At 45.5% G+C, this 27,147-nt stretch overlaps 3 protein-coding genes across 8 annotated transcripts in view; 2 read left to right on the top strand and 1 right to left on the bottom strand.

Annotated features, from left to right (window-relative positions):
• The window catches only part of PTK2 (protein tyrosine kinase 2), a 195,961-nt gene extending 181,645 nt beyond the window's left edge, over positions 1-14,316 (top strand). For 5 of the 6 annotated variants that reach the window (XM_059867647.1, XM_059867663.1, XM_059867639.1 and 2 more), the window contains 6 exons: positions 4,235-4,297; positions 7,165-7,204; positions 7,871-7,977; positions 11,519-11,674; positions 12,126-12,206; positions 13,065-14,316. In XM_059867647.1, the coding sequence (XP_059723630.1) occupies positions 4,235-4,297; positions 7,165-7,204; positions 7,871-7,977; positions 11,519-11,674; positions 12,126-12,206; positions 13,065-13,274 (657 nt within the window). In that variant the 3' untranslated portion in view covers positions 13,275-14,316. Of the gene's footprint in view, positions 1-4,234; positions 4,298-7,164; positions 7,205-7,870; positions 7,978-9,377; positions 10,248-11,518; positions 11,675-12,125; positions 12,207-13,064 lie in introns of those variants that run through there. The other variant, XM_059867656.1, reaches the window with a different exon arrangement.
• Positions 14,317-15,095: 779 nt separating this feature from the next.
• RPLP1 (ribosomal protein lateral stalk subunit P1) lies at positions 15,096-16,339 on the bottom strand. The gene is made up of 4 exons (XM_059867702.1): positions 16,154-16,339; positions 15,975-16,049; positions 15,751-15,868; positions 15,096-15,216 (listed from the first exon to the last, which is right to left on the bottom strand). The coding sequence occupies exons 1-4, from the start codon at positions 16,223-16,225 to the stop codon at positions 15,137-15,139; spliced, it is 345 nt and encodes a 114-aa protein (XP_059723685.1). The 5' UTR covers positions 16,226-16,339; the 3' UTR covers positions 15,096-15,136.
• Positions 16,340-24,543: 8,204 nt separating this feature from the next.
• The window catches only part of AGO2 (argonaute RISC catalytic component 2), a 58,018-nt gene continuing 55,414 nt past the window's right edge, over positions 24,544-27,147 (top strand). Inside the window, exon 1 of the mRNA XM_059867625.1 lies at positions 24,544-24,761. Within this exon, the coding sequence (XP_059723608.1) occupies positions 24,731-24,761 (31 nt within the window). The 5' untranslated portion in view covers positions 24,544-24,730. The remainder of the gene's footprint in view (positions 24,762-27,147) is intronic.

Here is a 27,147-nt window from a genome sequence, read left to right as displayed (position 1 = left end):
CTGCTCCTTGGAGAACATGGGACTAGTTAGTACTTGAAAGGATAAAAATGTTGTTTTCAAGCTGCAGCCTTAACAGAATCCAGAATTCTGGAAATTCTGCTGTAAAAAGGGAAAACACACAGGTCTCTCCTCGTGGGGAGCTCCCGAATGAAAATAAATCTGTTGTGTAAAAACTGAAGAGTAGAGAAGTGTTTGATTTTAAATTGTACCAAATGCATTCATTGGAGAGTGAGAACTGGTGGAGGGGTTGATTTTGGGGGATCCAGGACTGACACCCCATCCCCTGACAGGGAGGGGAGGCAGCACTTTGGTCTGCCAGCTTTAATGGACACTGATTAAAACTTGTGATGATTAAATTTTCATGCTCTGTTGATAAATGTGCTGTGGAGATGAGCATCTCCAGGAAGAACAGAAATAGGTGAATTTTTTTTGAGAAAGCTGAACAGGAGACACAAAGCATTACTGCACCTAAACCTTGGTGCAGATCACTACAGGACACAGTCTCTGTCCAGGGCACATTGAGGTGGAAGATGAAATGGCTGCACTACAAACAATCTAAAACAAGCAAAAATTATCTCTGAACATTTTACATATCTCTTTTTTTAGGCCTGTTTAATTGCCTGCCCCTTCATTTATTCCACTTTGAACCTTCCTTTCTGGCTGTGCTGATGTTATGTACAGTATTTTTAATCAGATAAATAAAGATATATATGTGCATGCCTGTTAGTAACTCCTCAGCAGACAGAACAGCTTTGTACTAAGAAATTTAGAGTCCCTTCTGGGATAGCTTAAGAAGAAATAACTCACATATTTTCCTTATCATGCTTGGGTTCGTTGTTTTTTTTTTTCTGAAATTCCCACATAGTTGTGGTTTTTGCCCTATTTTGACACTGAGAACTGCAATTCAAGTCTAATTGATGTGAACTGTTGCTAAAATAAGATTCTAATTTTAAGCCTGAGAAAATCCCACCAAGACATTACAATTCAGCATGTCCTGAGAACTCCAAGGCTTACATATTCTTTTATTAGCAAGTAACCAGAAATACTGGAAATAAAGTGGATTGTGTCCCACTTTGTCAACATACACATCCTGTCTGAAAATTCCTCTTGACATTTCCAAAGATTTCAGATAGTAGGCTTATTTATTAAAATAAAAAAAAAATCCATTTACTTTTGAAGAACTTTGTTTTTCTGCAAGATTTTAACAACTTACAGTTCTTTCTCTTTGTGGTTTTTGGGAGGTCCAGAGCCATGGCAGGGACTGGGAGGATGGCAGGGTGTTCTCTGGGTGAAATGGTGTGTGAGGCTGATTCTTGACCTAGAGAATGTTGCATTAAACAGCTGAAGGATCTCAGAATTTAAAATTCAGCAATGCATTTGTGTCATGGCAGCATGAGGAGCTCAAAGCTCTTGCAACTGCAGAAGTGGAGGAATTGCTGCTGAATAATACTTTAAAATACAATTGGATTTTGGTCATCAAAATCACCTTTACTGTAAATAATTTGCCTTCTGACATTTCCACATCTATACAAAAGAATAAATCAGAAAATCATTTAGTCAAATGGCAGTTGTTAGAATTTATTAGAACATTAAAATCAGTAAATATGTAATTGGGACTTTTCTCAGTCATTGGACACAAAAGTTGAATATTTCTCTTTTATTCCATGTGTTCCTGACTACCCAGGTTTTGATGGAGCAGAGGAGAATGCTTGTGGAAGTTGAAAGAAGTTTATGTCCTGCTAAAAGATTTTTTCCTTATTTCTGAGGTGTAGCTGTGCAGGTCACAGGGGTGCAGCTGCTCAGGGTCCCTCAGCTTTGCCATCCCCCCCTGGCACTTGGGATCTGCAGTTTGGGATCAGGTTCTTGGAGATGCCAGGGCAGCACCACTGCCCTCACAGCCTTGCTTGTGTGGGGGCCAAGTTAATAATCACCACTTTTGTGATATTTGAGGAGCATTTGCAGCTTTTCTGTGCAGCAGTTCAGGGCTGTGGGTTGTGTGCTGTCCAAGATGGGGTGTCCTGGAGGGAACCCAATGTTCTGCATGTTGGATGCTGGGGGAGACTTGGGGAATGGAATTGTTGCTGTGGCATGGAGCCTTTGGATGCCAGCAGGAGGGACCTTCTTAGCAAGACAAGGAGAGGAGATGGGTTTTGTGTCTGCTAATTTAAGTTTTTGCTTATATTACTAGAGAAAAAAAGTCCTGTTACTTGGACTTGTGTGCAGCTTTGTGCTTCTGGCTCTTTTAAAGTGCTCAGTATTTCATTGTCTCTGGAGTCTGGGCTGAGGGACATGGTCTAGGTGGTCCAGGGGGAGGTGTCCCTGCCCATGGCAGGGGGTTGGAATGAGAAGATCTTTAAGGTCCCCTCCTGCCCAAACCATTCTATGGTTTAAGGTGCATTTTTTGAGTAATAATTGCTATAAGGGTAAAGAGCATTAAAGACCTGAGATAAAATAGTCTTTGGTTATTTCCAAAGAGTTTGGGCACTTCCCTGGCTAGAAATGAACATGGCAAATTGTGAGCATCAGTGTAATAGAAATGTAGTTTGTCATATGCTTTATATGGATATTTAACAAGGATAACTATTTAATATAGCTGAAGAATATTATGAGAATGATGACTTTACCTGTCTAGTGAAGTTTCAGACATACTCATATCAAATGAGACTTTAATCAGAAAAAAATCCATTATTTTAATAAGGAAATAAACTGGAGATGAGTCAGGGGTAGGTTTCATCTTAAAATTTGTCACAAATTCCTGGAAAAACATGAGGAGACCACTTGTGTCTGTTTCAGTTCTTTACGTTTAAGAGGGGGTTAAATACTTCCCTGTCTGATATGATTTTCTGTTTTTAATCTGCAAGTTCTTTCAGGCAGTGACTGTCTCTGGCTGTGCCTCACTCAGTCTGCAGAAGACTGAATGAAAATCCCAAATGTTAGCCTTTCTGAGAGACTGGCAGCAAAGCTGGACTGTTTTTAATGACAGAAGATCAATATTAGTGTGGTTTTGCAGGTTCTTTCTGCCCTGCTGGTTTTTAGGGTCACTTAGTAGGATTTGTGAGTAGGAATTATTCTTTAGTATTCTTACAGGAGGAAGGAATCTCAAATAGCCTTCAAACAAGAAAAGGATGTATTTGTCCTCTGAAATTAACCCTGAAAGAACATGTGGTCAGTTTAGTGGCACTGTGTTTAGCTACACCTACATTTCTCTAAATAAAAAATGTTATTTTCATGTTGTGTGTGACCATTTTATCCCTTGAGTTATCAGTGACTCCTCATCCAGTCTCATAGGAGAGTCAGATAAATCCTGTTTTCAAGTGCCAGAATTGGTGCACAAGAAGCACACTGTAATTTTGCTGAGCTTGTGTCTTCAGATCAGTGTTAACTTTGGCTTCACATCCACTATTCCTTTGTCTTTCCATGTAATCAGTGTTGTCCTTGAAGAATAAATAAAACATGGGTTTGCTGGGGAGATAAGTGGGGGTTTCCTGTGCAGGGCCAGAAGTTGGACTTCGTGGTTTTTGTGAGTCCTTTCCAACTTAGGATATTCTGTGAGAAAAATGACTGGTTTATGTGTGAAAAAAAAAAAAAAATCAAAATCGGTGTGGTTTTAATTTTGCTTTTAGGAACAACCAAGCCCTGGATTCCTGTATTGTGCTGAAAACACATGAAATATAAATTTGTTTGTTGCTTGTATGGGAAGAAAAGGGCATCTGGATGGCTTTGTTGGCTGGCTGTATCCACATGGAGTGTTTAGAGAGCTCCAGTAATTGGCCCCATTTGCTTGGAGAGGGAGCCAAGTACATTTAAGCCATCCTGGGGCAGGAAGTGGGAATTAATGTGCAGCGTTTCTCATCCTGTGGTTGGAATTTTGCTGTTGGGAAGCAAGCTTTTTTTTTTTTTTTTTTTTTTTGCTTTTTATTTTTTTTCCAGAAAAAAACCCCAACTTTTGCTGCCTTTGAGAAAACTAAAATGCAGATTTTCCAGTGTTGTGTCAGCTCAGTGGTGCTTTGGATATTTATTGGAGCATTTTGACTCCTGTGCTGGGGGCGGCTGCAGGAGGAGCAGCCGAGGCTCCGGTGGCGGCAGCGGGGGCGCAGGGGCTGGAGTGAAATGACATCTGGATTTGTCAGTGTGCATTTTTATCAGGATTTTCCTGTCTTTACACTGCCTCTAAGCCAAGAGCACATCACTGGGTAAGCAGAGCACAGAGTGAATCCCTGGATTTTTGTTTCAGAAACCCGACATGAGGCACTCCAGAGGCAGCATTGACCGTGAGGACGGAGGTCTCCAGGGCCCTGTAAGTGTGGGGGATCTTTTCCTCTCCCAGCTCTTCCTCCAGTCTCCTGGTAGAACATGCTCTTGGGGGTGGGAGATGATTTAAAGGTTTTGCTAAATGTTTCCACTATTATTTCGTGGTGGTACAGCTTTCCAAGAGGCTCAGCCTCTGTGGGAACTGCAGCCACAGCAAAGTGGTTCATGCAGCAGTTTGGGGGATTGGGGGTTTGTTGATTGTTTTTGTTTTTTCCCCTTGAAGCTGTTCTTGAAACAAATATTAAAATGTCCACAAATATGTTACAGTAATTTCCAAGTGCTCATGTGCTGTAGAATTGGGCATTTTATTTAAAAATGGGGATTGTTTTCTGCAAGTTCTGTCAACAGGAAGCAGGATTAAAGTAACTTTTGCAGTTGTTTAAATATCTGAAGGGTTTTCTCACAAGGAATGTAAATGTTGCTGTTGTATTACCCAGAAATCTGTTTGGGGTAAATGATCCACTATGAAACAATTGCAATAAAACCCAGAGCCATTCCTTTATTCCCAGACAGCAGCTGCAGCTCGGGTGTTCTTTCTTAGTGGCTTAACTCCCGTCTGTTTCATTTAATTCAAACCATTTCTTCAATTGTTGAATTGCCATTGGAATCTCTGGATCATACTGTTGGAAAAGGGGGATTAGGCTAGGCACTGCTAATGACACAAACCTGGTTCATCCACTGTTTCTCCCAGGAAAGCAGTGGATATTTTAAATCCACCCTCCTGTTTCATTTGGGATCCAATTGTAAAATCCTGCTTTGACTTCAGCATTTCTTCACTTTTTAAGAATTTAGGGATTCTTCCTGCATTTGCAGCCAAGACAGTCATGAATGAGTGTATCAGTGACACACAGCATGGTCTCTGGAGACATTCATGTCTGGAAGCTCCTAAGATCTTTTTCCATGAATTTGGAGAAGATTTTTCGTTACTGTTAGGCCTTGGCTGTTGTTGCATCTTTATGTAAGAGCAAGAAAAGTGTTGCTGCATTTTGTGCTGCTTGTGAAGATGCTTTGAGATGCCCAGGAGATTTTCAGTTCATGCCACAGGTTACAGATTCCAAACTGTTTCCAGGGGAAGTCCTGTCTACCCCGATTAGGTGGTCCAATGTCACACCCCATGTGAAAGAGTGTGAAGAAAACACTTCATGGTCATGGACAAAATGGGTTTTAAAGGAGACTCTAATTCATGGTAACTGCATTTCTAGTCACAGAATTTGATCTTGCAGTTCTCAGTGGATTCAGAACATAACTCTGACTTCATTTGCAGTGGGAAATGCTTATTGCTGCTGTGAGTCAATTTGAGTTTCTGACTGGGAGGATGAGAAACTGGGCAGTGATACAGATGAGAAGTTACCACCCACATTTTGGCAGTTCCTGTCTGATCACATTCTTTTGACCTTTACTTTCAACACAATTTTGTGGAAGTAAAAATGCAGGAATTGTTCTAGTGGGATGTCATTCTTTTGCCTCTCTCGGTCTCTTTCTTTCCCCCTGGGATTATCAGATTTGAAATATTTAGGTTAACAGAACAAAACATAGATAATGACATGATTGAATGTCTCCATGTCCCTGTGACCAACCTCACAGAGCAACAGACCAGTGTAATTTCTGGTTCTCCTGTTGTTGTTGACATTTTAAAAAATCCCTTCTTGTGGTGCTCTCCAGCTGAAACTGCAGTCAAGCTTTGTCAGCACAAATTCTCTCCCTGCAGAGACAAACAGCATCTCTGCAGAGATGCCACCTGTCCCTGTTTCCAAAGTCTGTACACTTCTGTTGTCCACCTAAGTTCTAGAAGATCCCTGCTCTGCCAGGCCCTTTTCTGCCCTGCTTGCTTGATTTCCAGCACTCTGCAATTGTTTGCCTCTGTGCTCTTTAACGATTGCTCTTAAAAATCACCTGACATCCATGGACTCCAGTTCTTTCAAAAGCAGATTCCCAGGGGGCCTCACTATTTCCTGGAAAGCACCCAAAGTCCACCCCTCCATAGCCAAGGTTTTGCTGGAATTTTTCCTCCTCCCTCCAACAATTTGAAGCTCAACTCCTTCGTGTTTGCCATGACTGAGGCAGCCACTGCTCAGCACTTGGCCCCTGAGTCCCTCTCTGTTTACAAGCAGCAATTCCAGGAATCACCTTTCCCAGTCAGCTTCCTTATTACCTGCACCGAGAAGTTGCTTTCACAGAATTTCCTGGACCTCTTTGTGTCCAGTGTATGATATTCCCAGTTGAATTTTGGGAAGTTAAAATCACCCCTAAGGGCCAGGGCAGTTGCCACAGAAATATTCCTTAATGCTGTGCTGCCACTTGGGCTGCTCCCAGCGGTGATGGGGTTGGTGTGAAGGATGGATGAATGCAATTACCAGGGAAAGTCACTTCAGTCTGTTACTAAATTCTTCCAAGTGGATGAGCAAATGGGCCTTGACTAAGAGCTTTGCAACAAAACCAAAAAGCAAACCAGTTTTAAAGTGTGTTCCCATTACAGAAACATTCAGCAGGAAGTTCTGCAGTTTCTCTGTTGTGTTGTCATTTCTCCTTCACCACCAACTGACCTTTGCAGTTGGATCTGTGGACACAGACTGAAAATGCCTGTGACTGTCACACCACCTTTGAGTAATAACGATGAAGTGTAATGTGGAGGCCAGGGCTGTTGTGAGCAGTACAAAATACAGGAAAATTCTTTTATTGCTCTGTAAGTAATAGATCTGTAGTGAGGGACTGATGATGGTGAATTGGGATGTATTTTCAGCTGGTGGGAAATGTGCTGAGAGCTGGCTGCTCTTGGTGTTTGAGATTGAGATAGTGCTGATGAGAGCTGCAAGCACTGCAATAACTACTTTATATGTTTATTTTATTTTATAGGCTGGTAACCAGCACATATATCAGCCTGTGGGAAAACCAGGTAAGCAGTAAATGCAGATACTGACATTCTGAGTATTTGATTACAAGTCTTGTAGCAGCAGTAGTCAAAAAAAGTTCATGGCAGATTTCCATTCAGAGTGGATTCTGTTCCAGGTACTACCCATTGATGTTTGCGTGCTGTGTGTTCAGGTTCCCCATGCAGGCCCCAGACATGCAGTCAGCAAAGCCAAGGAAGTGTTCAGATCAACAAGCAGGAAATGTCTAGAGCAAGCTGAGTCAGAGTGGGAATTCACCCAGGGTGGAGTTCAGACAAGTAAAACAGCAGTAGACACCTAAAATTGGGTTTCTCTGTCTCAAAAGTGAATCACACAATTTGCTGCTGGGAAGAAATCCAGTTTCCCAGATTCACACAGCATGTTGGCACTCAGCTGTGGTACCAGGGATGACACCATCTCAGGGCTGGGGTAGCTGTGCCCCAGAGCAATAGCAGTTACTCCACAAAAGGAGTTTCAGATATTTACTAAAACAATCCTCTCATGAAGTGCAGCTCCCACAAGCAGTGCATTGACTGCAGGACACCTAAAGATCTTCCATCTCTGGCAGACAAGAGCAAAGAGCACAGGCAGCCTGTGCAGTGCAGAGCAGAAGGGTGCCAGGTGCCTCTGACACGTTGCTGCTCTAAAACCACAACTGTTTTGTCGAGCAGATCACGCGGCTCCGCCAAAGAAGCCCCCGCGCCCCGGAGCCCCCGGGCACCTGGGCAGCCTGGCCAGCCTCAACAGCCCCGTGGACAGCTACAACGAGGGTGTGAAGGTAGGGGAAACACCCCCAGCAAATGGGACATTACCAGGGCCACTTTATTCATTGCCAGTGAAATACTCCAGCAAATCAAACGTGACAGCTCTGAGGTAGTTTGGTGTTCCTGAAGTTGAGACCATGGAAAGCAAAGGGGACCGAACTTCATGGGTAAATAATGGCATGGGGCAAACGTGCCCTGGCAGCTCTCCAGGGGAGTGGGGGGGAACTCAGGTTCTCCCTGGCTGTGATTTAGTGTGCTCCTCACCTAGAACCTGCCCAGGTGAGCTTATTTCTAGTTTGGAATGATGAGGTGTCCCAAATGGACCCAGCTCCCTGTTGAGCAGCATGGAGCATGCCCAGGGATCTCAGTTACTCAGATGGTACCAAAGTCTCCTGTCCTTGGTCACAGGAGGTGAGAACTCTCCTTCAGTGCTCAAAAAGCTCTTGCTGCAGCACCAGGGCTCCTCAAATCCTACCAGCTCTGGGGAACAAGGGAAGAGGGGAAATGGGCTGTCTGACCTGGGAGTGAGGTACTTCCTGATGTGTTGTTTCATTTCCCATAAATAGCAGTAAAGCCAAAACTGAAACTTGACAGTGGTTTTGTAGCAGAGGTGCTGCTGCAGGGTGCAGTGTCCTGCCCCTGCTGCAGTTGGTGTCCACAGAACTGCTCCTAAGGATGTCAGGCACTCCCAAAATCATCCCTTTGTGTGCTGTTTCCTGCCTGTGGTTCTCTGCCACCTTTCTAATCTCCAGGAAACAGCCCTGCCAGGCCTGTAATAAAGAACAGGAATCCATGGTGTGGTGGCCACAGCAGTTGGGATGAGTGATCCTTATTTTAGGTGATTTAAGGAAATGCAGAGAAAGCCCAGTTCATCTGAACATGAAATTCAGAATCTGCCATCAGAGCAGTGTGTTCAGCACAGCTTGATCCCGGCCACTGCCAGCCTGCCTCACTCCTGCTCATGTTCTGGGATTATTGGAATGTTTAAGAATCAGTGTAAATAGCCAGCAGTGGTGACTTTGAGCAGGATTATTTATTATAAACTGATGCCAGTGCTTTACGAGCTGCCAAGCCTCAGAAAACGTGAAAAAGCAGTAACAGATGTGTTCAGCTTCTCTAAAATTTCCTTTCTAAATGCTGATGCTGGAACATGAAAAAATGTTTTTGAAATACAGACTTCTGACAACAAACAAACCTGAGCAGTCAGAGACATCAGTAGTGACAAGTGAACAGGATTTGTGTACTAAATAGCTCTTTGAGTAGGAAAGAAGGGCTGATCTTGTTTTCTTCTGTCAACATTTTCTTGGAATTGGATTGTTTCATGTCCCTTGAAGAAAACAGCCCATTACTTTTTGGCATAGCTTTGTTAATGGTTGCAGTCCTAAACTGAAGATGCTTCTGGGGTTCATTTCAGACTCCCTTTTCTGTACACCCAGTTCAGACTCCCTTTTCAGGGAGAGCACAGATGAAGAGGATTGGAATTTCCTGCCCTCAGGAGCCTTCAGGGCAGGCTCCAGAGAGCTCCTGGGTGAGGCAGAGCCAGCCAGTTCCACAAAGAAACTCAAAATTCTGCAGAGTAGTGGTGTCGATATTTGGAATAAACAAAGAGAAAGCAAGGGCTGAGAAACACAATGTCCATCATCTTGAAAGGTTTGGGTCTGGAGTTCCAAGGGTTGGGAATGATCTGGAATGGGTTCTTGGTAGTTCCCGGCCATGGCTGTGATGAGTTCTCATGAACAAGTCCTGCACAGTTAAATGACCATGTATTTCCCACCATGACTTACCTAAACCAAAAGATCCAGAAAGATGAATACAAAATTTCCTTAAATGCATTGGGTCCTGGACTGTTTGTGCAGAGGGACCAGCAGTGTTCCCAGGACAGGTTTCCCTGGCCCTTGCTCCACTCACCACTCTGCTGCTCGCCACACTGGCTTGCTCCTGTCCAGCTTTGCATGAACTCCTGCCCGTGTGCTGAGTCAGGAGGAAGCATGGGGTGCATGGCAAACCCTTCCACTGCCCACAGGGGTGCACAGCAGCTGTTCTGTCACACAGGGCCCAGAGCTAACACGAGTGGCTGCCGGTTCTGGTGAGGATGCGTTTTCGTTGCAGGCTTTTTAACTGGTCTCCGATTGCTACACATGTTTTGGGTTTGTTTGGTTTGGTTTTTTTTTGTTTTGGTTTTTTTTCCTGCTGAGTTTTATTAATATTGTTTTTCTTTTTTTCCCTTCTTTTGGTAAATTTCTTTAACCTCCCCCCACATTCTGCTCAACCATAGCCATGGAGGGTAAGCAGTGCGTGAGCGTGTGTGTACGTGCCCTATTCCAAAATGTCTTTGCATGTGACTTTGCCAAATGACTGTTTTAACTTCTTGATTGCTGAAACTGATTCGAATCACAGCCTTTCCCTGCTGATTGAGGCAATTACAGTGCTCTTTTTCCTGAGGTATTTTCTGATCAATGTACTAGATTGAATCTCTGTGGTAGCTGTTGGTATCCACTTAATGAAATGCTACAAAATGGAATCAGCGTGTACTGAATCCTGCACTCCTTCCTTAGAGAAAATCTCATCAAAGCATTCCAGAGCTTCCTCAGGGCAGTGGATCGGGGACTTGCAGTGAAACTTTTCTGGAGCTGGGACCAGTCCTGAGAGCCAGCAGTAACCCAGTGTAGGGAGCTGAAGCACCATGAACCATCTCAGATCCCGGAGGAAATCAGGAATTTTTTAACTTTCTGCTCACATTGAGTTGTTGCTTGGGCATCCCATTGTAGGGAATAGCTGCAGGAAACTGGGATGCCTGGTAGTTTTACAGTTCTGAGATACTGAGGACCTTACAAAGGATGTTTGCAAAGTTTGTTTCATTTCAGACCTGGGATTAATTCAGTCTGTCTTGGATTTAACTCCAGACATATCTGACTTGTTGGAAGTTTTACTTGAGTAAAGACCACACGAGTTATGAGGTTTTTTTCAGATCTCTTGGAAATCAACTGTCTAAAAGTATTCCATGTTTCCCACCTGTACTGGTGACACCATTTTTGTTAACATGCTGTTAGATTTTCACTAACAAAATAGTAATCTCATCGAATCATGGAATAGTTTGGCTTGGAAGGATGATCTTGTTCCAGTTCTCTCTTTAACATATCAGTATGTTACTGTGTGCTCTGACATTATTTTGGAGCACAAAAAGCCCTTCTGGAACGAGGGACCCTGATACCTGTTGCCCTCACAGTGGAACTTGAACCACTGAGACATATTAAGTACTCAGTACTCTCATGCCTCAAATTATTTCCTTCTCTGTTGAGTGTTACACTGGAAGCTCTTCAGGGAAACCTTGGTAAAAGTTGACCAGTGTCATTCCAGAGATTCAGGTTCAGTCAGAAGAACTGAAGGAAACTCCCTTCATCCCAGAGCCAGCGTGCTCGGCCAGCTCAGCTCAGGGCAGCAGCGGGGCCGGGCGGGGCTGTGGGTACCCGGGGAACCCGAGCCCTTCCCGGCTGGGAAGTGGCCGAGCCCCATCTGCTGGGGACGGGAGGTCCAGCAGCCGCTCTCTGCTTGCAGATTCAGCCGCAGGAGATCAGCCCTCCCCCCACGGCCAACCTGGACCGCTCCAATGACAAAGTCTATGAGAACGTCACGGGGCTCGTGAAGGCGGTGATAGAAATGTCCAGCAAGATCCAGCCGGCCCCGCCCGAGGAGTACGTGCCCATGGTGAAGGTATGGGGGCAATGCCTAAAGTCAGGGTGTATTCCTACCCTGAGTGAGGTCTTCAGGTGGTGTAGGAGAAATCTTCTGGAAATCTGGAAGTAGGAAAGCTGTTTGTGTTCATGTGTTCAGAGGCTGGAGCTTTGGATTCCATGCCCACTGTTGTGGACAGCACTGCTTCATGCCCAGCTTGCCTGTGCTTGTCCAGAGTCCTGAGTAGTGTGCTGTCTTCTCCACATTTTCTCTTTTTATGACAAAAACTTGTTCTTAAGCCTTTGGCATCTTGTTTTGATGGTGATAAACACAATTGCAGGTGGGATTGTGAAGTGCCTTAGGCATGTTCCAACTCTCTCCTTATCCAGATGAACAGTTAGATGTATCCACTGCCTCTTGCACTCCTAAAATTCTCTCATCCATTTCTTCCAAGTCTTTGAAGTTTATTTCTTTAATCTTTTTTTCTTAGGAGGTTGGTTTGGCACTAAGAACTTTACTGGCAACAGTAGATGAGACCCTCCCAGTGCTCCCTGCAAGCACCCACAGAGAGGTACGTGGAGCTCTGCTTACTTGGTGCTCAGCCACTGCCTTCCCAGTCAGCCTCAGCCCTTTGGGACAGGTTTGGTGCTCCCTTCATGGCACAGGCACACCTTTTGGCTCCCTGAGCAGTCTGAACTCCTGCGTTATAATTCTGCATTAAATGAATTTGATTAAAATTGTTGCATGGACTTAGGCTATTAGTGAGGATTCTTAAACTGGATATAGGTGTCACCCATAGGAAGGTGACATAAACCCCAGTATTCCACAGCAGGGATTCAGCTGAGGGTTAGTTCTTAGTGCAGATGTCACCTGTCATTTGCTTGCACACCAAGTCATTGAACAGGCAATTGAGCAGAGCTTGGTGCAGCTGGAAGGTTGTCTGTAGTTCTGGATGAGGAGTGACTGAGAGCTTTCAGTGAAGTTCATAATTATAACAGTTTTCCTCCAAAACCTTGAATGAGTGTGGTACTGAGAAAGCCAGGGAATGGTTCTGTAAGTGCCATCTCAGAGGTTCATGCTGACTTAGCTGTGTGCTTAAGTAACCTATATCTGCCTTCTTGTTTCATTTTTTAGAGCTGCTTCTATGCTTTAGAGCTACTTCAGTAGTAAAAAGAGTAAAGTTAACAAGAACCTGAGAACCCATTACAAGCTGTTAATGCCAAGTTGTGGTTTAAAATCCACTACTTGGGTCTTGGTGCTGTTTACCAGTGGGTGGCTCAGCAGGTGCCAAATTCCATCTGCTGCTTCCCGTGGTGTTCCAGAAACAGCCCAGCTTCGGTCAGGGATCAGGCAGGGGCTGTGGCTCTGGGGCACTGCTGTGAGTGCAGTGTTTCAAACCCCCAGGGCTGATAGGGTTGTCTCGTTGCAGATTGAGATGGCACAGAAGTTGCTGAACTCGGACCTGGCCGAGCTCATCAACAAGATGAAGCTGGCCCAGCAGTACGTCATGACCAGCCTGCAGCAGGAGTACAAGAAGCAAATGCTGACGGCTGCTCACGCCCTGGCTGTGGATGCCAAAAACCTGCTGGATGTTATTGATCAAGCCAGACTGAAAATCAGCCAGTCCAGACCGCACTAAGCACTGAGGGAAGAGCATCAACAGCCTGGGAATTCTGCTTGCGACAGGATGTTCCTTCACCTTCCACCAGCAGTGAGGATTCACCCAGTGCAGTCCTGGCCTTCCAGCACCTCTGGCTTCAGCAGACCTGACCGACCCCTGGGGTTCTCTCATTGCAACAGTTTAATCGAGTCTCTGGTAGAGCCGAGCTGGGCTGGGATTCAGGCCGTGGCATCATCAGCAGCTGAGGTTTGTACAGGAGCCCTCGGAGCTGGGGCGCAGGGCAGGTCACTCCATCGCATGGGACACGCTTCGCACTGAGCTGCCACCATTGAGCTGCCACCGGGCCATGGTCTCGGAGCCAAAACTGTTGGAGCAGCAGATGGGAGAAAGATATTGTGAAGAATTCGGGGAAACCTCAGGGCTGAGAATTCTTGCCCACAGTATATGAACTATCCAGACTGGAATTTTTTTTATTAGAACACTTACGTCGCAATATGCTAATCACGATTTACAGAGAAAGAATAAAAAGCTATATTTTCAAGACTTCAGTCATTTCAAGACAAACTAAAGCCCTCTTCATTTTCCTGCCTTTTACTTTTACGTGACCGTGTGAAGCATTTGTTTGGAACTAGCTGTAGGACACAACTGAACACTCGTCTTTTTCACCAGGATAACGTGCCAGTTCTTTTGTAGCAATGTTGTTTTCCTTGGAAGTGAAAATGCTGCTTTGTACCAGAGCAATTCAGAGCTGCATTTAGAGGAGATCTGTAACCATTCATGTCACCCATTTTTATATAATTTATAAAGACAGATTAAAGCCATGATGACTATTTTAAACCCACTGTAGTTAACTAACCCATCCTTTTGTCTATCTTGCCTGGGAGGAGTTACAGTAGAGCAGTGTAATTAGATTTTCCTTGGTTTTCCAGTTATGCCATCTGTTCTGTTAAAATAAAAACCACACTCCCTTTTTGCTGTTGAGGGATATAAATTATTCTCAGGAAGAATATAATGAACTGTACAGTTACTTTGACCTATTAAAAAGGTGTTACCAGTGAAACTCTGACTCTTTATTTCATGTGTATGTAATGCAAATGAATTCTTCCCTGGGTACCTGTGCCTTTTAAAATATAAATGGGTTGATAATACAAATGCCTACCCCCCTATCATAAAGTTGTTACACAAATGTAAAAGGTGGGACAGTGCACAATCAGTGTTTGTGGAACAATCCCCCTCCCCAACTCTGGGACACCCTCTTACACACCTGAAATTCTGTAGTGCAATGCTTTGGAATACACAGTTGGAATGCATTCCTTACCTTGTTTAACTGCTCTGAAGTCCTGTTCAGAAGCTATTTATGAAATTCCTGCCTTTTAAGTAGCTCCAGTGCAGTGTTACATCACCTCCCACATTCACCCTCCACACCAGTTTTCTGGCTGTACCTTACACAACCTCAGCCCTTCACCTGAGAATTGCAGCCTTTTCCCCACTCTAAAAAGCCTCTGGCCTTGCTGTGCCACAGGAGCTGCACTGCTGCTGTAACCAGAGGTGTCACAGCACCAGAGGCTGCAGCAGCCCAGCCTCAGCCCCTCTGCTGAACAGATCCCCATCCTGCAGCTCCAGGCTGTCACCACACACCCTGCTCACTGGGATTTCTTTCCTCCCTCTGTCCAGAGGCTGTGGGTGCCTTTTACAGCTTTAACTGTTCTTGTGAAACACCAAAAAGCTGACGGGGGAAGTTGTAAAGCCCCAGCTGAGCACTCATGACAGCATTTTCAGGAGGTGCAGGTAACTTGACCATTCTCCACCCTCCACAGACATCCACCTGAGAGACACAAGTACAAGCAGGTGTTCTTTATTCCAGGCTGGTACAAAACTAATTAGTCAAAAAGACCAAAGCCCATGTCATCATCAGATTCCTCTGATTCTTCCTTCTTTTCCTCTTCTTTCTTCTCTTCAGCTGGAAAAGAGAAAGGATTTATTTTCGAATTTATAACCTCAGAGAAGTCAGTTGTCACAAAAGATTGTCACATGCAATGACTAACATTAAGCACGAATCCCTGACCAGTCCTAAAACCTAAGCCAGCAGCCCTGGCTGAAAAAACCTGAAAAGAGATGCTGATGCTCTGCATGATCCTGATGACACACAGGAAGCACAGTCTTAATTTTGAGGAACACTAATCCTGTACACTGACTTCATGTGCAATGCCCCCTTTCTCAAGGGGAGGGCGTGCTTTGCTCACGAACACTCACACACACCCCATGGCAGAAACCATATGCAAACAGCTCCTGAAACTGGTGCTTGCAAAGCTATGGCTGCCCCATCCCTGGAAGTGTTGGATGGGGCTCTGAACAGCCCAGTCTAGAGAACGAGGTCCCTGCCCACGGCAGGAGGTTGGAAAGAGATGGCCTTAAAGCTCTTCCTAACTCAAGCCATTCCATGGATGCACGGACCCACGTTCCCGCGCCTCGGTCGGACACGGCCGCCACTTACCGGGGGCGGCTCCGCCGGCGGGCGCGGCACCACCCGCGGGAGCGGCGGCAGCGGGAGCCCCTCCACCGCCCGCTCCCACGTTACAGATCAGGCTCCCGATGTCAATGTTCGCCAGCGCCTGCGGAGAACGACAAGCGGCAGAGAAGCCCAGTTAACACGGGCGGGAGGTGCGCGGGGGATCCCCACACGCCGCCCCCGCCCGGCCCACGGCCCTTCTCGCCCACCTTGGCGAAGAGCCCCGGCCAGAAAGGCTCCACGTTCACTCCGGCTGCCTTGATGAGCGCGTTGATCTTGTCCTCCTGCAACGAGACAGCGGCGCTCAGAGCCCGCCCGGCCCGGCCCGGCGCGGCCCCTCAGGCGGCCATGCCGCGCGGCCGCCGCCATCTTGTGCGGCCGCACTCACCGTCACGGTGACCTCGTCGTCGTGCAGGATGAGGGCGGAGTAGATGCAGGCGAGCTCGGAGACGGAGGCCATGGCGGGGCGCGGTGCTGGTCGCCGGGTGGTTCGGCCTTAGCTTCGTACGAAGGACTCAGCACCTTGGGCCGCCGCGGAGCGAAAGGGGCCGTTCGCGGCGGCGCGGATTTATAATGGCGGTGCGCGTTGCGTCATCAGTGACGTCACCTCGTGACCCGCCGCGCATGGCCGGTGCCCGCGCGGGTTCCTTCCCGCTCCCTCCCCGCCCTCACGGGTAATAATTCACCCCTGAAACTGAGAGCAGCGCTGAGCACCGGGTCCGGCCGCTCCCCCAGCACTGCCAATCTCCGCCGTGCCACCGAGTGCCACGTTCCCACGGCTTTTGTATCCCTGCAGGGATGCGGATCCCAGCACTGCCCTGGGTGAAACCTCTGGGGAGGCCATTTTCCCAGGATCCAAACTAAAGCTCCCTGGCACAGCTTGAGGGACCCAAGCCCTCCTTTCCCACAACTACGTCAGGTATCACTGCCTAGCTAAAACACTCCGTTTTCTGTACGTAATAAAACGGGAAGAAAAGGTGCAGAATAATCCTTGCTACAGGACTGTGTATTGTGATTTTTCCAGCCGAACATGAGCAAGAACTTCTTTCCCGTGCAGTGACCGAGCGCTGAACAGATTGCCCAGAGAATGTGTGGAGTCTCCCTCCCTGGAGTTACTCCAGAGCTGTCCGCACACGATCCTGTGCCTCTGCTGGAGCAGGGAGGTGGCACCAGGTGACCCCACTGTGGTCCCTTCCAACCTCACCTGCTCTGTAGTTCTGGGATTCTGTGTGTGAAAAACGTCAATCACTTGTTTTTAAAATTTTAAAAGTTTAATAGTAATTAAATGGTTATTAAAATAGCAATATAATTAGAGTAATAATAATTTGGACAATTTGGATTAGGACAATATGAGACGATAGAAAGAAAGAGTTACAGACGTCCGGGTACCTTTTCTGGGCAACATAAGCCTGAAAAAGGACACCCGTTAACAGAGGATTAACCCTTAAAAACAACAGCCTGTTGCATATTCACATACCTCATACATGTTGCATAAATTCCATTCAAACACAGGATTTTGTCTGGTCAGTGTCAACTTCTTCCTCTCAATCCTGACGGCTGAGCAAGGCAGGAAGAAGTTCGTTTCTTCTGCTAATGGGGCAATAAATTCTCTTTCTCTGAAAGATTTCGGTGTCCTGTGGCTGCTATCTGGTGCAAGTACCTCATTCCTTTCTTAAAATAATATCTCACATACGTAGTTTCTATTTTAACATTATGTTATAACCTAAACCATATTTAACACACTACTTAAAAAAATTAATACAGCATAACTTTCTAACATAACACATATAATATTCATTTTAATATTTGCAAAAGAACAATCATAAAATATGCATTTTCCAAGTATGGTTCTGATGAGCCTGAGCAAATTCCAGAGTTTTGCTCCAAAGGCATCATCGGATTGTGAAAAATGAATGTTCTCTGGGTTTTTGTCTCTTGACAGATGTATCTTTGATGAGCCTCATCTCCATGGCTGGGCAGATCATGGAGCAGATTTCCTAGAAGCTGTGCTGGGGCACTCCTGGAGGACATGGAGGTGACTCGGGACAGCCAGGCTCCATCATGGTCAAGTCCTGCTTGACCAACCAAGGGGCCTTCTATGACAGAGTGACTACATGGAGTGGACATGGGAAGGTCTCTGGATGTCACCTGTCTGGACTTCTATAAAGCCTTCAAGACAGTCCCACACAACATCCTTCTGTCTAATTGGAGAGAGACGGATTTTATGGGTGGACTGTCTGGTGGGTGAGGAATTGGCTGGATGGTCACACCCACAGTGCAGTGATTGACTCAATGTCCAGAAGGAGATCAGTGATGTGTCCCTCAGGTCTGTTTGGCACCATTGTGATTTAAAGTCTTCATCAAAGATGTGAACAGGGAGATCAGGTGCACCCTCAGCAGATTTGCAGATAACTCCAAGCTGAGTGGTGTGGCTGACATCCCTGAGGGACAGGATTCCATCCAGGCTGGACTGAGCTCTGAACAAACTGATCTAGGTGAAGATATTCCTGTGCACTGCAGTGGGGCTGGGCTATCTCACCTTCAAAGATCCCTTCCAACCCAAACCAAATAAGTCAAACTAATTAAGCTTAAACAAAATTATTCAAAAAATTGCAGAAAGCTTGAAATTTTAGAATCCTAAAATGACAACCTTCTATTACCAGCAAAGTGTATCCAGCCTGATTTTGGAGTGCTCCTTTATAGAAATCTCAGGATTTATTAGAGTATTACAAGTGAAAACTGAGGTAGGCAAGAGGGACTTTACCTCTTGTATCCATCCCTTCCTAAGGATCACAAACAACTGAGAATTTCACGTGCATAATTTGTGGGTGCTTATCCCTATTAGTGGAGTCAACAACTCTGAATTTAAGCATTTACTTAAACTTCCTATTCAAGGCACAGGACAATTGTCTCCATTTTTATACCTAACTCAAAGCAGCAAATAAATGCACCTTTCCAGTGGGATTAAATATCCAGGAACCTCTGTCTTTGCTGGGTGCTTGAGGATGGGATTTCACAGGCTCATTCCAGGGCTGCCAAGGCCTCCTGTGCAAAAGCCCTCAGAGTTGTCCCAGGGTCCATGAGATGATGATCTTGACTGAAAAGTAGCAGCAGAGAAATAAGATTCCTTTTCAATCAAATAAACTTGCAAATGTTGCTGGCCTGGGAGATGAGTACTGAAAGTGTGCAAGCAGTCAACAAAATTATATGTTTAATAAGACATGGTTTTGTAACAGTTCTGATATAACAGTCCTTAAGCTAAAAGTTATTAGAGATGCTGATGGGTTGTTAAAAAATAAAATATGAAGACCTAAAATTGAAATGTGACATTCACATAAGCTTAGGCTTTGGTTGGCAAAGATGTTAATTAAATGAGATTTGCCTGCATCCTTGCTTCATGGCTGTCTTGCTGCATCTATTGAGTGACACTGATAAAGCTGCTCTGTAGGAGCCCAGAAGAAAGTTCTGATGAAAACAAATCACTGTGTAAAAGAGAGCAAAAAACCAAAAGAAACCCCAGTTTTGCTGCTTCCTAATGCTTTTGGAAGCCTAGGTATGTGATCAGGATTGCTGATTAATAAAGCTTACTTAATAAAGCTGGATAATAGAGCAGACCAAGGGTCTAGAAATTTGCAGTGGAAATTTTTCACCTCTGATGCTGTAACTGTCTGTACTTTTACTGTCTAACACATCACCATCCTTTTGGAGCAGAAGTCTCTGTTCTGGATGAATTTACAGCAAATACATGGAGGCAAAAAAAAACCAACAAAAACAAAACCAAAAAACAAACAAATAAACAAAACTACCAAAAAAACTCCTCCTTACATTCTTCTGTGTATTCTGCTATTCCAGGATAGTGAGTTATTCCCAGGCTGGTGAGGTTTAGGATGATGATTCAGCTGTGTACTAGCAGACTGGTGCAGGATCACACAGGGCTGTCTTCATGATAAACAAAGCAAGTAACTTGGCTATGAAACTTCCCTGAGGTGGATATTTGACACTTGGAGGATGGATGGTGAGGAGCAGTGGCAGAGATCTGGCTGGATGTGCCTGTGCATTGCCAAGGAAGATGAAAACATCAGCAAGATCTGTCATTATCGTACACAAAGCAGTCAGCCCTTAGCACCTCACCCTGAATTAGCTTTGTGATGTTCACACAGAGCTGATGCTGTGTTAGAACATGACCAAGGCCACTGGTGGTAATCAAAGTGGTCAAACTCAAGAGGTCTTCACCAAGGAGACTTGAAGTTGATAGTTCCTTTCTCTTTTCTTGTCCTTGCTTTACTATTTTGTTGCTGCTTTTAACCTTCCTGAGGTGATTCTTCTCTCCTTAAGCTGCCTCTCTCCAGCTCTCAAGGCTGCAGTTTCTCAGTGACCAAAGGCAAAGGGTGGCCAGCAGGACCAGGGCAGTGATTGCCCCCCTGAACTCAGCACTGGTGAGGCCACACCTCCAGTCCTGTGTTCAGATTTGGGTTCTTTGCTACAAGAAGGACATTGGAACCTGTCTGAAGAAAAGGAACAAAGCTGGGGAGGGAAGGAGCTGCCTGACAGGAGGCTGAAGCCAGATGGGGTTGGTCTCTTCTGCCAGGTAATAATGCTGGGATGAGAGAAAATTACCTCAAGTTGTGCTCAGGGAAGTTTAGATTTGCTATTAAGAAAAATTTCTGCATGGAAAGGATGGTCAAGCATTGGAACAGGCTGCCCAGGGAAGGGACTGAGCCAAGAGCCTTGGAGGTATTTAAAAGACATCTAGATGTGGCACTCAGGGACATGCTTTTTTCTTGGTGAACAGTCTCAGGTACAGTATTTACTTCTTTTATCTTCTTTTGGGAAAGTCCTTTTGTTCCTAGTTGGGTTTTTTGTTTTGTTGTTTTTGTTGGTTTTGTTTTTAGTTTTGGGTTTTTTTCCCCCTTCCCATTGTCATTACAATGAAGAACAAAACTCTGGTACTTCTTGAAACTGTAACAACCAGTGTGTGTGACACATCCCCAATAGGTGGTGCTGCATCTTTTCCATCGAGTTGAATTGTTGCATTGTTGATCCTGATCACCTGGAAAAATTCTTTTTGAGTGAACTGAAGTTAGTAATCTAATGATAATTAGTTGTTTTGTTTTGTTCTGTTTATTTAGAAATTATTATTGCAATTCATTTGACAAAATAAATGCAGCTTTGTAGCTTGGTAGTTGGGACAGTTATCTGATTATAGAAACTCAAAAATAAATTATTTTGGTTCCTCCACCATGGATTAATTGTGGTTAAATATTTAATTGTTAAAATAACAAACAGTTCCTGAGCAGGGGACCAGAACCCTCAAAGTCTTTGTAAAATGTGAACACTTTAGAGCATAGAGACATGGACTTCTTCACTTTGGTTCTGATTTTAAATTCTTAGCTAAAGCAGAATGCAAAATATGTGACAGGTCTAATGCATTTACTCCAGGATAACAACTTAAAAGTTAGGCCAATTGAGAGGTGGCAAATATAAGCCTGAATCCCCTCCAAGTCAAGAATAAAATTTATATCTTTCAGCTCTGAATGAAAATTTTTGTGAAAATTTTTACAGTATAATTTTTTACAATGATACTGTATCATTGTAAAAATGACTGTCAGACATTTATAAACTCTGGGGGGTTTTAAAATTAATTCCATTTAAAATGGGAATGTTGTTACTTAGGGAGATCAAGTTTTGTTTTCTCATCAAAAGAAAAGCTCTATCATTTGTCACTGGCCAATTCGTAGATAAAATATTTTCCCTAGATTGCTGCCGCTGCTATAAATGATTTTTAAATGCTGCTCCTAAATACTATCTTTACTGCCAGAATTATTAGAACATGCTTTTTTCCAAAATTAATAATTACTTCTGTGACAGATATCAGTTCTGGGAAATGTCATCTTGAAATACAGCAGTTAAGACAGGTATTGTGCTCAACAGTCACTCTTTTTTTTTTCTTTAGAAAAACCTAATTTTAAGCATTTAAGCAGCTGTTCTTACACTACCATATAATTGTTAATACAGCATATAAAGAACATGCTTAAAAGAATGCTGTTACAGAGCTTTCAAACCTCTCTTTCAGAACAAACCTTTTCAAGAACTGAAGCCTTTTTTGGGTGAAATGGCCCAGTAAGACATAATTAGGTTTCACTGTGCTCCAAAACAGCAGTTGTGAGTGACAGAAAGCATTGGAAATAAAGCAAGTGACATGGCCCAAAATGAGTGTGTGAAGAGAGGCAGAAGAGAGCTGGAACTCTCTTTCCTCAGCTGCACAGAAATGCTGCTGGAAGTGCTCAGAACCATGAACATATACCCGAGGAACAGCAGCACTTCCACATGGGAAAACTGTGCTTAAATAAAACAATTTGATTTATTATTTAGCTGACTGTGCAATTCTACAGTCTTGTATGAACAGTGACAAATGCTTTTGCTTATTAAGTACTAAATCCAGAGAAATCAGCTTTAAATCAGTACAAGAGTGTTGCAATCTAGGATGTTTGAGGCATTAATTGCCATTTTCATGATCTCTGTTTTTCAGGGAACTTCTGAAATCAATTGCAGAGGATCCTGTGGAGCCAGAAAGAAGTGTGGGATGAGTGTTTAGTATTTTGTAAAACCTCCCCTTATATTTCACCTGTCTTGTGATACTTGTTAGCTTATCATTTTCAAACTGCTACCACAGTACCAGAGTGGACTTGTAGGTTCAGCATAAGTCAGTGCTGATAGCCAGGGTGACCAAATTAGTCCACTGCACATTTCCAGAAAGTTGTCAATGTGTTTTATCCCCTTTTCTTTCTTAAAGGCAGGTCCAACAGGCACAATAGTATGTCTAATCGTAGAGAAAGTTATATTCCTAATCAGGTTGAAGAGATTGGCTTAAATATAGCATCAAATAATTAGATGACAGACAGAAACTGCATATTTTTCTCCTGCTGCCTCAGCAGAAAGGCCAAATGCCTCAGATAATTCTCTTCTGGCTCTTGTTTTTGGGGATTTTTCCCCATCCACCCTCTTTTTCTGCCTCTAGTAGGGTTATATACCAGAAATTATTGGTGGTTGTGAAAAAATGTTACCCAGCTCCTCACAGGGAGGAAAATGGCAACTCCTTTGCCAGCTCCTTTGTTTATCTTTTTGCTAGAGCTGCTTCGCTTTACTTTAAAACTAAAGTTGACCCATAATTTAGTCCTTTATTTCTTTATAGTTACGGGTAAATCTTTACTTTCCAGCAATTTGAGAAGCTTGGAATAGAGACAAATCCAAAATCACTCCAGTGGAAACTCCAGTGGTGACAATGGTTTCAGGAATTGTTCACTTGAAGTGAAAGCTGAGCTGTTAATCGCAGCCTTTGAATATCTGCAAGTATGACCCAAAGGGGAGAGTAAATACTTTGGAACAGTGAGATGCTTCTTTATCATTTGAGATATGAACTGATGAAGAAGGATGTTAATTGGCTTGATGAACACTGCAAGCTGTATGTTTGCCTTGCTCTTTGGCAGATAATACTTGGTGAAGGAATTCAGTTGACTTTGATAGGGCTTGACTGTTCTGGGTTAAAAACTGCATTAATTTTTTAAAGGCTTCCACATCAATATGGAGGAGGTGATTGAAAGTATAGATCATGGCTGTGCTGGAACTCTGTAGGTAACTCCAGTGGAAGTGAGCCTCATTAACTTGCTTTTTGCCTCCTTAGCAGGTTTAACTTTATTTTTCCTACTTTCTTCTGAAAGGAAGACGTACTAATTAGGTGACTACAAAATGATGACAGTTCCTGCAGGAATTATCATCTCTGATGTGGAATCATAGAATTGTTTAAGTTGGAAAATACGTTTAAGATCATCAAGTCCAACCATTAACCCAGCACTCCCAAGCCCATCACTAACCCATATCCCCACATGCCACATCCATGTCTTTTAAATTCCTATAGGGATATCTCCAGGATCTCAGTGCGTCATACTCATCAGTACTCTGACTCTTTCACATCATTTCTAGTTTTTTGCCCAGTACATTATCTGGCTGTACTAAACTTTACATATGTACAGTACCATACATTATCTGGTTGACAAGGACAATAAGGCAACCCCGCCACAGCTGGGTTTCATAGATATGATTAAAAGTGGATACGGGAATTCATGAGGTAAATGAGCTGAGGTTTTCAGAGCAACAGTAGGAATAGAAGAATATAAACAAACAAATCCAAATTTAACTCAAAATCCAGCAGTATGTGTAATACCCATATAATTCCAGCATACCTTTCAGACATATAACAGGGAGAGAGGTATGGAGTGCTAGAGGCACAATGTCATTTTCCAAGGTCTCACTGAAAGCCACAGGATGACAGAACATGTTCTTAAACTGCACCAGGGGAGGTTTAGGCTGGACATGAGGACGAGTTTCTTCACAGCAAGGGTGATTAAACATTGGAATTGACTGCCCAGGGTGGTGGTGGAGTCACCATCCCTGGAGGCGTTTAAGGATAGAGACTGGATATGGCACTCCGTGCTCTGGTCCGGTTGACGTGGTGATGTCCGGTGATCTCCGAGGACTTTTCCAGGCTGGCTGATTCTGTGACTCAGCGGGCAGAGCTCAGGCGGGGGCTGCAGGCTGCGAGCGGGGCCCCTCGGCTCGGCAGCGCCGCTGATCCCCGTCCCGCTGCCGCGGCCGCTTCCCGCCCGCCCGGCCGGAGGGCGGAGCGCCCCTTCCCCGTGACCCCGCGGCTCCTCCTCCTCCCCTCCCCGCTCCTCAGTGCCGACGAGTAACCTGGATTCCCGGCCCTCCTCCTCCTCCTCCCTCTTTCTCTTTTTTTTTTTTTTTTTTTTTTTTTTCCTCCTCTCCCCTTTTCTTTTCCTCCCCCCTCCCCTTTCCTTCCTCCTCCTCCTCCCCTTCCCCCGACAGCGTAGCCGGGGCTCGGGCTCGTTCCCTCCCCTGTGCCCTCCCCTGGAGCCGCCGCCGCCTCCGCCGCCGCACACACGGAGACATGTACCCGGGAGCCCCCTCCGCCGGACCCGGTGAGCTTTCGCCCGGGTTTGTTTCCCTCCTCCGCTCCTCCCGGAGCGGCTTTCCCGATCCGTGTCCGTGGGGAGCCCCAGGAGCGCCTCGTCCCCCCCGGCTCGGGCCTGGCTGGAGCGGCGGCCGCGCTGGCCGGGGGAGGAAGGAGGGTCAGGGCGCCGCCGCCACCTCGGGCAGGGCCGCGTGTCCGGAGGCCCCTCTGAGGGGAGGGTCGCCTTCCCTGCCCCGCTCCCCCCTCCCTCTGCCGAGCCTTGAGGCCAGCGCAGCTCCCGCTGCGGACCGGGGTCTCCATTTCCTCTCTCCCGGCTCCATCCTGGGATTCCCGGCCGGCCGCGTGTTCGCCGGCGGCCGCGCCGCGATAGTTGTGCTGCGGAGGTGCCGGCGAAGCGCCCGCGCGTCGGGAGGGCTGGGAGAGATGAGGGGCAGCGTGAGGTGTCCTCAGGCTCGCTCTGTGGTGGGAGCAAATCTGGCAGCAAAGGAAAGGTGGACGTGTAAAGAAGGGTTAGCAACTCTCTTAGGGACATTTAGTATCACTTTGGGGAAATACAGATTAATACTGTACGAGTTTATGCAGTTCATATGAGACAATGCTTTCTCCTTTTTAGTGTTAGGCTGTTTCTGCGGTGCGAATTCTTACGTAGAAACAACAGTGTTTGGGTGACTGGCACCTAGTTTTCTTCTAGAAAAGTTTCAAAATAAATTGAACTTTATTTTATGCTACTGTTCTCAATTGTTTTGCATAAAATTTCTTTTCTCGGAGGGATAATCTAGCAAGGTCTGGTGTAGGGAAATACAGGACCTGTAACTGAGATGTCTTTTAGTGCTCCTCTTACAGATGCTTCTGTAAAAGCATTCATATCTTGGGATCCACAGTTAAGTGTTGGCTTTTTTTTTTTTTTTCCCCCTCTAACTTGGTTCTCCTGAAGGGGCAATAATCAGGAAAGATAATCAGGATGATTGTTTTCCTGTTGAAGTACAGTTCCTCTGTTTTTACTTTCTCACCGGGCTCTTGCTGGCGCAGCAGGCAGACAGGTCTCTACAGCTCTGTCTCCCCAGACTGATGTTCAAGATCTCGCTTTCACGTGTAACATCGTTTGCCCGTTTCAGCACCGATACCTGTAGAACTGGAGGTGTAATCCTTTGGTTGTTTCTGGTGTCGGGTTCCCTTGCTCAGGCACAGGTACACTTTCAGTTTACAGGTGCTCTTGGTGGCTCACATCGGGCTGTTGCTGTGTTCACCTCCTGGTGATAGATCTTGTTCGAAATGGTGCTTAAGGAGACAGATAATTAAAAATATTACCGGCATATGTGCTGAGAGTAGTTTCATGAGTGGGAGTCTCTTTATCTTTATTTACTCTCTATCCGATCCTACCAGTTTCCCTTTCACTTGGAATGATCTCCCAGCTGGTAGCTGCTGTTTGCCATCAGGGACCCACGTTTGGTGTGAAGGAATGCTTTCCCCTTCCTGAAACAACAACCTCTTAACCTCGGGCTCCTGACCCTGCTCTACTTTCACCAAGTTCTGGGTGTCTGTGTGCTGTCACCGCTGTGTTTGGGGCTCCTGCTGTTCTGCTGCCTCCGGCCGAGCTCATCTTGTGCCTTGTTTACTTCCGAGTTTATCGGTGTGGCTCAGCCCTTTCCCCGTGCGCGGCCCTGGGCAGCGGCCGTGTCTGTGCCGGGCTGGGAGCTGCGAGTTGTTCTCCACATGGTGAGCGAGGCTTTGCTTCCTTCCTGTGAAATCATCCCCGGACAGCCTCAGCAGCTCAGTGGCTTCTGGCAGCCCAGGCAGCTTCCTGCTCCGCTCCACACACAAGGCAGGGCATCGTGGAGATTTTTTATTAGAGCGTGGCTGTTCTGTGAGCCAGCCTGGAAGCAGGGACTGTGAAGTCCCCTGCCACATGTTAATCTGAAAACTACAAACCCGCTGTGTGTGAAATCCTGCTCGGAGGAGAGAGCACAAGTGTGGTTTACAGCCCCTCACCGAGCCAGAGCTGCTGTGAACAGAGCAGAGAGCTGCAGCCTCTCCAGGTCTGTCAGCACATCCTTGACACCAAGGAAAGGCTCCATTCAGCTCTGCTCTGTCCGGGTCCCGCTGCCCTCTCCAGACCCCGCTGATGTGCAGGAGCTGCTTTGCTCTCCCCGTTCGTGTCCAAACTGGGCTGTGCGGCCAAACCCATCCGAGGTGCCCCTGGTGCTGGCCTCCTGCCAGAGGAACCGCTCAATTTGCCACTGGGTTTGCTATTTTAGTCTTAATTCTTTTTCTGGAAACAGTATCAAGCAAGTTAAGAGGCCATATCTGACCGATTTCAAAACATTGCTGCTAAACATGCGAAGTTTGTTCAAACATGCTGTTATGTCAGGAGTAACGTGGGGTTTTGTACACAA

The sequence above is a fragment of the Haemorhous mexicanus genome, chromosome 1 (assembly GCF_027477595.1).
Source record: "Haemorhous mexicanus isolate bHaeMex1 chromosome 1, bHaeMex1.pri, whole genome shotgun sequence".
In the NCBI taxonomy this organism is placed as follows: domain Eukaryota; kingdom Metazoa; phylum Chordata; class Aves; order Passeriformes; family Fringillidae; genus Haemorhous; species Haemorhous mexicanus.
The sequence above is the reverse complement of the archived record's forward strand: the minus strand, read 5'-3'. Positions and strand labels throughout refer to the sequence as shown.

What these genes read in the sequence shown, in the direction of transcription:
- RPLP1 (XM_059867702.1), bottom strand. Translation starts at nt 16,225, where the DNA reads ATGGCCTCCGTCTCCGAGCTCGCCTGCATCTACTCCGCCCTCATCCTG. An exon ending in ACGACGAGGTCACCGTGACG is followed by an intron (nt 16,050 to 16,153) that starts GTGAGTGCGGCC and finishes GTCTCGTTGCAG; the next exon opens with GAGGACAAGATCAACGCGCT. An exon ending in GGCCGGGGCTCTTCGCCAAG is followed by an intron (nt 15,869 to 15,974) that starts GTGGGCGAGAAG and finishes CGTTCTCCGCAG; the next exon opens with GCGCTGGCGAACATTGACAT.